The following is a 12,053-nucleotide window of genomic DNA, read 5'->3' as shown; positions in this document are numbered from 1 at the left end:
AATACATACTTGAGGTGAGTGGGTAACTGTTTCAGCTCTAACACTGGTGGCTCCTCAATGGATGGTTTCGCTAGAGGGCTTGGCCTGTTTTTCAAGTCCAAATCCAATTTCTTTGGAGTATACGAATGTGCTCCCATAACCTGCAAGGCATTCACTGTCTTTACATAATCAAACCGAAAATCAGCATCAAAGTTCATCAGTATTGCTGCTAGTGTTTCAACAGCCATTCTTTCTTCTATGGGTACCCTCATGTCTTCATCAGTGACCACTCTATTGCAGATATCACATTCATATCTCGTGGTTGTTTTATTGACCTGCAAATATTGAACCTTACCTCATCTGTGTTGAGTCTGAACTTCAACTCTCCTCTCTCAACATCCACTAAAGCTCTTTCCGTGGCCAAAAAGGGTCTTCCCAAGATTATGGGAACCTAAAAATCCACTTCGCAATCAAGAATCACAAAATCAACTGGAAAGATGAAAGTGTCCACCTTTACCAGTACATCACACAGGATTCCCACTGGCCTTTTTACTAACCTATCAAGCATCATCAACCTCATTGTTGTAGGTTTTAGTACTCCCAAACCTAACTTTTTATAAATGGCTAAAGGCATCAGATTTATGCTAGCTCCCAGATCACATAAAGCTTTTGCAAACTTGATTGACCCAATGGTGCATGGTATTGTGAATGCACCTGGATCCTCTTTTTTATGCACTAGAGATCTAGTAGCAATGGCACTGCAATGATGAACATCGTTAGAGAAATCATGACTTACAGCTCTTTTCTTGATGACCAAGTCTTTCATGAACTTGGCATATCCTGGCATCTGCTCTAGGGCTTCGACCAATGGAATGTTTACTGAAAGTTGTTTCAGCATGGTGATGAATTTCGTAAATTTTTTGTCTTCAGCTTTCTTTTTGAGCCTTTGAGGGAAAGGAGGAGGTGACCTAGGAATCTGTTGTAAGGGCAGGTGTTCCTGAACCTCTTTCTCTTTTCCTCTCGAAGGTTGTGCTTTAGGTTGAGATTGTTAAGCCTCTCCCAGATCATCTACATGTATATTCTTATCCTCTTCTCTGCTAGCTTGCTCCAAGACCTGTTCATACTTGGTACCTGCAGAAATAAGGTCAGAAAGAACTTTACCACTCCTGGTGGCGATGGCCATGCAGTGTCCGTCCTTCTTGGAATTTTGAATAGTATCACTTGGTAGTGATCCATTCTTTCTCTGATTCATTGAGGCTGAGAGTTACCCCAACTGCTGCTCTATTTGTTTAATGGAGGTGGTGTGGGAGTCCACTAACTGACTCATGCTCAAGAAGTCACCTCTCATTTCTTTCTCCCCTGCATTGGTTCACTCAACCTTCTGAAGTACCTTAGCCATCATGTCCTCAAGCTTAGACCCGCTAGAACTACCATTCGTCCGGTCTCTATTACCTGGAGGTACATATACACCACTGCAGTCATTCCTATACCCCTTTATGTTTTGCTAGTTTCCTTGATCTCTATGTGCTGGCCTTTCATACTGACTATCCCTAGCATAACTCCGACCTGCATTTCCAGAATTGTACCCCTGATTTCCAGAGTTATAATTCTGGAAACCTCCTTGATTCCCCAAATAGTAAGCTTCCTCATCAATGTCAAGATCCTGATCTTCATACCTATTTTGCTGTCCCACAACATTCACCTTTTCAGACTTGGCAACAATGTGCTTTGTGAGCAAGTCTATTTGAGTCCTCATATGTGCCATATCTTGGTCCATTTCTTCTTCTCTCTTCCTTTGTTCAGCTGAAAGCTCAAATGTATACCCAAGCTCTCCTACCTCTGCATCTCTAGTGTACCATGCTCTGTTGTTCTTTGAGACCTCATCTAATAGTTGCATGCTCTTTGCAAATGGCTTCCTCATAAATGAGCCTCCACAAACTGCATCAACAACAGGTTTATTAACAAAATTCAGAGACCTACAAAAGGCCTGTTTAAGATGTCTTTCGGTAAGATCATGGTTGGGGCATTTCTTCATCTTTTTGTTGAACCTCTACCAAGTATCATCCATTATTTCTCCTGGTAGCTGCTTATGTGTACTAATCTCGTCCTTCATCTGTAGCTCTTTTGATTCTGGGAAGAATCCTTCCAAGAAAGCTTCCTTCAACTCATTTCAAGTTCTGATGGAGTCATCTGGCATCTCATTCAACCAGTTAGTCGCCTCTCCAGTAAGAGACAATGGAAACAACCTCAATCTCATTGTTGTTTGGTTTACCCCAGGAATCTTTTGTGACTTATAGATCCACAAAGTTCATCAAGTGATGATTCGCATCATCACCAGTTGCACCCCTAAACATACCTTTAAGGTTCAACAATTGAATCATAGTGCTGGTGATTGTGAACTTAACACCTGAAGGTAGTGCAGGTAACACTATCGCTCCAGTGGCTCCAGCTCCATCCAAATTTCCATCATCTTCATCATACATCATGTACGCTGGATGTTGAGGTCTACCCCTTGGATCTATTGGTTGGCGCTGGGGAGGGATCAATCCATCCACTCCTCTATTCTCATCTACCACCCTAGGTTAGTTGTTACCGCCGTTCTGCTGAACACCTCTTGCAGCGGCTTCAACTTCTAGTCCCAACCTTTGTCTTTGTGCCTCCAGTTCTTGTGCATTCACCATTTTTCGAAGAGTCTTTTCGAGTTCTAAGTCGTAAGGGATCAATGGAACTCTTTTACTCTTAGTACTTGGCATACACAGTAGCACTCACCTGAGAGAGACACAAATACAGAACAAAACGTAAAATTAGGAAATATAACTACAAATTGAATAAAAGCTAGTAAAACACTTCTGAATTGAAATTCCCCGGCAGCGGCGCCAAAAATTTGATACGTCCAAACTTACACTCCAAATAAGGAGTGTAAACGGTCGTTGTCAATTTACAGAACTCAACCAGAGTTGAGGTCGATCCCACAGAGAATTTCTTTACAGATAAAGTTTCACTATCGCATTTACTCAATTGTTGTTACTATTTCCTAAACAATTAACAAGGAAAGTAAAATTGGGTTTAATTGCAAAGTATTCTATCAGCAAGCACTTCCAGTCAAAACTTAGTTACACGGTTCACAAAAGATCTCGTTGTAAGTTGATTCAATTAATTTAAAGAAACCAGGTTTTGTGTTCACTATGACATCAACTATAATGCTCTCCCGTAAATTGAGTGTCAAGTAAATTAATGTTTACAGACTATTTGTGAATTAAATAAAACTAGCGCTTCTCAGCCTAATTAGATAATATTCACTCTAATTCTCTCGAAGTTAAGTGTTATCGATATTGGACTTCGCTTAATTTGATATGGTGTTAAAGATCCCTTCTCTCGAAATCCAACTTTAACTCCGATTCGTAAACTTAGTTTAGCTTTTTCCCAACTGATGCTTTTCTCTCGAACAAACACCAGATACAGGCCTGTCTAAAGCGTGCACTCAATAGACTAAAATGATAATGAAAGCTGTAAACTACAAGTTCTAAACAAAGATTGCCTTTTACTCATTTTACGAAATCGCAACTAGAATATCATTATAGATCCCACACACCCAGTCGTGATGTTTAGCCACTCATGTTCTTATGCAAAGAATCAATAATAGATAATGAAAACATGTTAAGAATTACTTACAAAAATAATTGGTAAACCAACAACCACTTGATAATCTCAAGATCGAAATGAACAACATCCGATGACAATAATCTGAATCCAAAATCTAAAACTAAAGTTTTTTCTCTGTTCCTCGTCGTGAAACGTCAGATAACACCTAATAATTCACAAAAATGACCTAAAGTAATTCAAAATAGAATGTTCAAAATGAGTCATAATCAAGTTAGGACTGAGTTGTCGGGCCTTGTCACGGCCACTACCACGACTCGTCAAGGGCTTCACGGATCGTGAAGCCCTCCGTGGTCTTGCCTTAGAGCTTCCCCAGAGTGGGTCTTCAAACTTGGTCACTGGAAAATGTACCACGAGAGACACCACGGTCCGTAGTGAGGACCACGGCCCGTGAAGTCACCCGTGGTCTTTACTTGGGTTTCAACCTTCTTTCAACTCTTTCTTGCTTTTATACTGGTTCAGCTTCACGGTAGGTACCACGGTTCGTGGTAAGAACAACGGCCCGTATAACCCTCCGTGATCTTCACTTCGTTATTCTTGCTCTTCATCTTCTCAAGGCCCAGTTCTTCCCCACTTTCACGAGCTCAACCACGGACCGCCACAAAGTTAACGGTTCGTGAAGTTGGCTGTGAACTTCACTTGGGCCAACATCAGTTCTGCTTCTTTTTCTGTACAACCCAGATTTTGCCTACACATTTAACAAGCCCATCAAATAATCCCAAAATATCACTTAATTCCAGTATTAGTTCATAGTTATTAAGCATCAAATATGCCACGATTTCATGGCACATCAGGCATTAGTCAGCCCAAAGGACATCACTAGGAACTCATAATGGCCATAACGAGTCCTAAATGAGGTTTTAGGGATATCCGCTGCCCTAATCCTCGACTGATGGTACCCGAACCTCGAGTCAATCATAGAAAACATAACAGCTCCCTGGAGCTGATCAAGCAAGTCGTCAATGTGAGGCAAAGGGTAACGGTTCTTCATCGTCACCTTGTTTAGCTGCCTGTAATCAATACACATCTGCATAGTATCGTCCTTCTTCATCACAAACAGGACTGGGACCCCAAGGTGATACACTAGGCCAAACGAATCCCTTACCCAAGAGATCCTGAAGTTGAACACTGAGGTTCTTGAGCTCTGCGGGGCCATACGATACAATAAGATAGAAATAGGACGCGTACCCGGCTCCAAGTGAATGGCGAAATCAATATCACGATCTGGGGGTAGGCCAAGCAGGTCGACAGGAAACACATCAACAAACTCTCGGACTACAGGCACTGAATCAACTGTAGGGTCCTCCCTACTAACATCTCTAACATTAGCCAAGCAAACCAAACATCAGCTAGCCACTAACCTTCGAGCCTGAATGCAAGAAATCACCCCAACCAGCATGCGACTACAAGAGCCACGCCATACCACCGGCGGAATACCAGGCATGACTAGGGTAACGGTCTTGGCATAGCAATCCAAAACCGCCCAGTGAGGGTATAACCAGTCTATGGCCAGAATCATGTCGAATTCCAAGATATCAAGTAAAATAAGATCAGCCCGAGTGTCTCGCCCCTGAATAGTCACCAAACAAGATCTAAAAATCTGATCCACTATTAAAGAATCACCAACCGAGGTCAAAATGTGTAACATCACTGCTAAGGGCTCAGGGCTCATACTCAATCGAGAAGAGCAATAAGCAGACACATAGGAATAAGAGTGAAACAAATGAGATTCCATGAAACCAATTTAGACATACGATGCACGAAAATGATACAAAACATGGAATCTTCCTAACGACATCATGTAGCCTCCCGAAGATAAGTCACAGACATCTCCGCACCGATCCACAGGACTCCACTAGACGTTAGCTCTGTACAAGTGAGATAGGTGAACATGTGGCTCTGATACCAACTTGTCACGACCCGATTCCTTGAGCTGTGATGGCACTTACTATATCCCACCAGTATGTAAGTCAACTCGAAACCCAGAACAACTAGTAGTGGGTAAAAGGGCAGAAACCAAGTGGCAGAAACAATAACAACAAAAAGGAATAAGGCAAGCCAAAAGAATACATACATAAGAACTGAATCCCTCCCAGAACCTGGAAGTCACAAGTACAGAGCCATACTAAGAGTACAAGTCCCAAAAGTGGACCAACATACAAAAATATACGCAACTACAAAGGACATGTCTCAAATACAAAAGACGAGCCACAAAATATATGTACAGAAGGAGACAACGATGATCAGGACGTTGTGCTCACCCTCGCCTCCGGATGATGGCTACTATTGGCCTAAATGGAGGCGCTGATGACTAGTGCTTGGTCCTGCATCACGAAAATAGATGTAGAATGTAGTATGAGTACCAGTGAAAAGGTAACCAGTAGGCATCATAGGCCAACTGAGTGAGAAAGGTAAAAGCAATAGGAAATTCTAGAATAAAACACATGCAAAGGTCACGAACAAGAAAAGTAAAGGTATGCACATGAGTGTAAGGCAAACAAACCTAAGGTACTACTTTAACTGGGCCCTATAAGCCCAGGAGGTACACTCGTGCACAAATTGAAGTAAAAACCCGAACGGACCCCCATAAGCCCGACAGGTACATAGAGAAGCTAAACTAAGACTAGAAGAGATTTGTAAACCCGAAGCATTACAGAAATGTCAGCATTTCTAAGCTATGAAAGAAAGGAAACAGAGAGCCTGGACCTCGAACTGCGGGTGAGTCTGCCTATAGTAGATACGCCGATTGAGCCGAACTCTGCAAAGGATAGCACAGATCTCGGACCTCAAACCACGAATGTCGACTATCCATAGATAAAGTGATATAACCCAAAGGGGGACTCTGTATGTCGACTCTATTATAGGAGGGTAAATAAGCAGCAGCAGGAAAAACATAGCCCAGACTTTGAACCGCGGGTGAAACCTCCTGTTAAGTTACCACGACAGTGTAAAGCTTTCAAATAAGCCATCCAACGATTCCCGCATCTAAAAGTCATGGGTGCCTTTTCGTAACCATCTTCTATATCCTTTAACCATCTCACGGTGATAAGAGAATCGAACTAAAGCCATATGTATCACTAAACGGGCCCAGAGAGCTGTCGAAAATGCAGAAAGTTAGGATCATACGGGAATTATAGATGTTAAGGCCCCGCAGCTGAGTCACTGCCTAGCTAAGGCTCATCTCTATCAGACCCAAGTCTGCTATATCAGTCTACTAGGACCTACGCCGCTCAAAGTCACACCGGGGTGGAAATAATATAATTTATCGGCTTTGAACAATTGTGAGTCTATGGCATCACTAGTCTATGTCTAGACTAAGGCCAAACATACTCCAATATAACTCATAAGTCAAAACCAGGCCAATCAAGGAAGCAAGGATGATTAAATATAACAATTCAAGTACCTGCTGAACCTAGAGACACCCTAAATATGAATTTTATCAAACATAGCATGATAATCTACTTCCCAGCCCCAATATTCATGCAAATCCACATACGCTTACTCATTCAGACTTAATCTAAAAGGAACAGGAAGTTGTACCCTACCTGTAGGCCAAACACACGCGCTCCAAACTACTCCGCCAGAGCTTTTCCCTTCTGATCGGCCTCGGATCGCTGCCACGCTGTCAAAAACAGAATCACAACGCCGTTACGGTCGTTTCGATGCTAAATTCACAAGAAACAGAGGTGAATCAATTTTGGGGTAAAAAATGAGAAATGTGGGACCCGCACTGGAAATTCTAGAATTAACCCCAAAAATAGGTTTTAAACAGCTCCTGAACTTGTATTCCAAATTATAACACAATTCGAGGATCGAAACAGTCCCAACACGAACATGCAACGAAAAACCCAAAATTACGCTAAAAATGAACAATAATGGCAGCTACTATTTACAAGAAATTACCAGAAACAAGGGCCCAACTGCTGAATCACCAAATTCTGACCTAAAATGGACAAGAAATCATTTTCCAAAATTTCCCAAAAATGGAGCTCGAAAATGAGCTATGGCAGCAGCTAAAACATAATTCTTACCTCCAACAAAGTTTCAAATACGAATTCCAACATCTCCAACGCGTTCTCCTCGTAAAACCACTCAACATAGCTCCAAGAATCATCGAAATCGGACCTAAAATGGCTGAGATATCAAGTCTAAAACATTCCCAAAATCGCGCTCACAAAAGGTGTCGTGGCATAGGTATTTCACTGAATTTACCTCAAACAGAGACTCTAAATCAGTTTCCGATCCCACCAATGCGTTCCTTGCGAAAAACCTCACAAGATGGACCTTTGAATCACTAATATCGGACTTGAAATGAGAGAGTTATGAAGGTTTGAAGTTGAGAAATGAGGCTGAAATGGCCTGCACCAGCTATATACATCAGCTGAAAAGCTGATTTTTTATGCCAACTTTAAAATCTTCGACAGGGTGCTCGGGATTCGTTCGGAACCCGATAAAATTAAAATAGATATGCTACCCTACTAAATTCGACATTCCAGACTCAACGGAGTAGTCAAAATTTCCATCAGAGGTCATCTCAATAAAAAGTGGGTTCCACTCCCAAAGCCATTTTTAACCAAAATCCACCAAGGGGCTGAGAATGAGTCTGGAGGCCTCGGGAGTCGAACGAAAGGTCGTTCTAGACCAAACTTGACATTCTAGGGCTTATCGTGCTGTCATAATTTACATTCGGACACGTTTTCCAAGAATGTTGACCAAAGTCAACCGATGGCCAGTTTTCCAGGCTAAAACGCTAAAAATGGTTTAAACTCGCATCGAAAGCCTCGAGACTCGAGTCAACCATTTTCCTAGCCTATTTTTGTCGTTTCAGAGCTGATGGACCTGTCAGAATTCTGTTTTGAGGTCGTTTTCCTGATGAACTAACTAAAAGTCACTTTTCAAGCTTCAAGGCCTCTAAAACACGAGAAGCTGCACAAAATCCAAACGAATGACGAGGCGATCAAACTGTTAGTGCCAGCAAGTCATAAATGACTTGAGGTAGCTGTAGGAAAGTTCTAACCGACAAAAAGAAGGCGGGTACACAGAAATGACCTGGAGGGTAATTACATTTTCAGGCAATCACGAAAAAATGTAAAATTTTGATATTTTATTCGTATTGATGTTCTAAGGTGACTAGAGCGATTTGGGAATTTGTTGAGGTGTTTTTATGTCTTGTTCTTGATTTTTATGTTTCTTAAACGTTTACGAATTAAAATTTTTGATATTTTCGGTCAGTCACGAAAAAATTTAAAATTTTAATATTTTATTTATATCAATATTATAAGGTGACTGGTGCAATTTGGGAATTTTTTGAGGTGTTTTTATGTGTTTTTCTTGATTTTTATATTTTTTGGGCATTCACGAAAAAATGTAAAATTTTGATATTTTATTCATATCGATATTCTAAGGTGACTGGTGCGATTCGAAAAAATTTTGAGGTGTTTTTATGTCATTCTCTTGATATTTATATTTTTTCAGACGTTTCTGAAATAAAAATTTTGATATTTTTCGAGTATTCATGAAAAATTAAAAAATTATATTTTATTTGTATCGAATTTCTAAGGTGACTGTTGCGATTTAGGAATTTTTGAGGTGTTTTTATGTGTTTTTCTTGATTTTTATATTTTTCGGACGTTTATGAATTAAGATTTTTGATATTTTTCAGGCATTTCACGAAAAAATGTGAAATTTTGATATTTTATTTGTTTTGATATTCTAAGGTGACAGGTGCAATTTGGCAATTTTTTTAGGTGTCTTTATGTCATTTTCTTGATTTTTATATTTTTCAAACGTTTACGAATTAAGTTTTTTTATATTTTTTGGTACAGTCACGAAAAAATGTGAAATTTCAATATATTATTCGTATTGATATTCTAAGGTGCCGGGTGCAATTCAAGAATTTTTTAAGGTGTTTTTATGTCTTTTTCTTGATCTTTATATTTTTCAAACGTTTATGAATTAAAAATTTTGATATTTTTCGAGCAATCACGAAACAAAGTAAAATTTTGATATTTTATTTGGATCGATATTTTAAGGTGACAAGCGTGATTCGGGAATTTTTTTAGGTGTATTTATGTCTTTTTCATGATTCGTATTTTTTTTCAGACGTTTACAAAAAAATACTTTTGATATTTTTTGGGCAATCTTGAAAAAACTTGAAATTTTGATGTTCTATTTGTATCGATACTCTAAGGAGACTGGTGCGATTCGAAAAATTTTTGAGGTGTTTTTATGTCTTATTCTTGATTTTAAAATTTTTTGAACGTTTTACGAATTAAAATTTTAGATATTTTTTGGGTAATCGCGAAAAAATGTGGAATTTTGATATTCTATTCGTATCGACATTCTAAGGTGACTGGTGCAATTCGGGAAATTTTTGACCTTTTTTTATGTCTTTTTCTTTATTTTTATATTTTTCGAACATTTACGAATGACAGTTTTTGATAATTTTCAGGCAGTCACGAAAAAATGTAAAATTTTGATATTTTATTTGTATCAATATTCTAAAATGACATGTGTGATTCGGGAATTTTTTGAGCTGCTTTTATGTCTTTTTCTTGATTTTTATATTTTTTCGAATGTTTACGAATTAAAAATTTTCATATTTTTCGGGCAGTAACGAAAAAATGTGAAATTTTGATATTTTATTCGTATCAATATTCTAAGGTGGCATGTGCTATTTGGGAATTTTTTGAGATGTTTTAATGTTTTTTTCTTGATTTTTATATTTTTCGGATGTTTATGATTTAATTTTCTTTATATTTTTCGGGCAGTAAAGAAAAATGTTAAATTTAGGTTTTTTTTTTGAACGTTTACGAATAAATTTCTTTTGATATTTCTAGGGCAGTCACGAAAAAATATGAAATATTGATATTTTATTCGTATCGATATTCTAAGGTGACAGGTACGATTCGAGAATTTTTTGGGGTGTTTTAATGTCTTTTTCGTGATTCTTATATTTTTTGGACGTTTACGAATCATACTTTTTGATATTTTTAGGGCAACCATAAAAAAATGTAAAATTTTGATATTTTATTCGTATTAAATATTCTAAAGTGACAGGTGCATTTCGGGAATCATTTGAGGTTTTTAATGTCTTTTTCTTGATTTTTATATTTTTCAAACGTTTATAAATTAAAATTTTTGATATTTTTTAGGCAGTCACGGAAAAATGTGAAATTTTGATATTTTATTCGTATCGATATTCTAAGGTGACTAGTTCGATTCGGGAATTTTTTTAGGTGTTTTTATCACTTTTTTTATTGTTATATTTTTCAGACGTTTACAAATTATAATTTTTGATATATTTCAGGCAGTCACGAAAAAATGTGAAATTTTGATATTTTATTCGTGTCGATATTCTAAGGTGACTTGTGCAATTTAGAAATTTTGTGTTATTTATATGTCCTTTTCTTGATTTTTATATTTTTAGGACGTTTACAAATTAAATTTTTTGATATTTTTTGGGTAGTCACAAGAAAATGTGAAATTTTGATCTTTTATTAGTATCGATATTCTAAGGTGACAAGTACGATTCGGGAATTTTTGAGGCGTTTTTATGTCTTTTTTTATTTTTATATTTTTCAGACGGTTACGAATTAAATTTTTTGATATTTTCCTGATAATCGCGAAAAAATGTGAAATTTTGTGCCTCTTCAAGAAAGCTTTGCTTGGTAGGGGCTGCCCACTCAGTCGGACAATGCTCTGAACACGCCAGGAAGCCTTTATTACTATACCTATCGGCCTTCGATTCGATTATGCCTATCTCGTTGTGGTAGAATAGTACTCCACCATTCGATCTGAGTTCCGATCGGTGATAGCGGCTGATTGCTTTTTCTTATCGGGGGTTTTTACTTTCCTTCTTGTTCCCGCCAGGATCTTTCAGAAAACGGATTCATATTCAAAGAGTGCATAACCGCATGGATAAGCTCACACTAACCCGTCAATCTGTGATATTTTATTCATATTGATATTCTAAGGTTACTTGTGTGATTCGGGAATTTGTTGAGGTGTTTTTATTTCTTTTTCTTGATTTTTATATTTTTCAGACATTCACGATTTCAATTTTTTTATAGTTTTCAGGCAATCTTGAATATATGTAAAACTTTGATATTTTATTAGTTTCGAAATTCTAAGGTGACTGGTGCGATTCAAGAATTTGTTTTGGTGTTTTTATGTCTTTTTACTTGATAATATATTTTTTGGACGTTTACGAATTAAAATTTTTGATATTTTTTGGGCAATCACGAAAAAATGAGAAATTTTGATATTTTATTCGTATCAATATTCTAAGGTAACTGGTGCGATTCGAGAATGTTTTGAGTTGTTTTTATGTATTTTCTTTATTTTTATATTTTTCGGACGTTTACAAAAATTTGATATTTTTCGGGCAGTCATGAAAAAATGTAAAATTTTGA

General features: G+C 37.9%; 1 protein-coding gene across 1 annotated transcript; it reads right to left on the bottom strand.

Moving 5' to 3' along the window:
* Positions 1-247: 247 nt before the first annotated feature.
* LOC125821364 (uncharacterized) lies at positions 248-1,231 on the bottom strand. The gene is made up of 3 exons (XM_049500782.1): positions 1,052-1,231; positions 497-955; positions 248-430 (listed from the first exon to the last, which is right to left on the bottom strand). Exons 1-3 carry the CDS (start codon positions 1,229-1,231, stop codon positions 248-250), a joined length of 822 nt encoding a protein of 273 aa, XP_049356739.1.
* Positions 1,232-12,053: the final 10,822 nt, after the last annotated feature.

Source organism: Solanum verrucosum, unplaced genomic scaffold (genome assembly GCF_900185275.1).
Source record: "Solanum verrucosum unplaced genomic scaffold, falcon-dt-bn FXZP01001203.1, whole genome shotgun sequence".
Taxonomy (NCBI): Eukaryota; Viridiplantae; Streptophyta; class Magnoliopsida; order Solanales; family Solanaceae; genus Solanum; species Solanum verrucosum.
The sequence above is the reverse complement of the archived record's forward strand: the minus strand, read 5'-3'. Positions and strand labels throughout refer to the sequence as shown.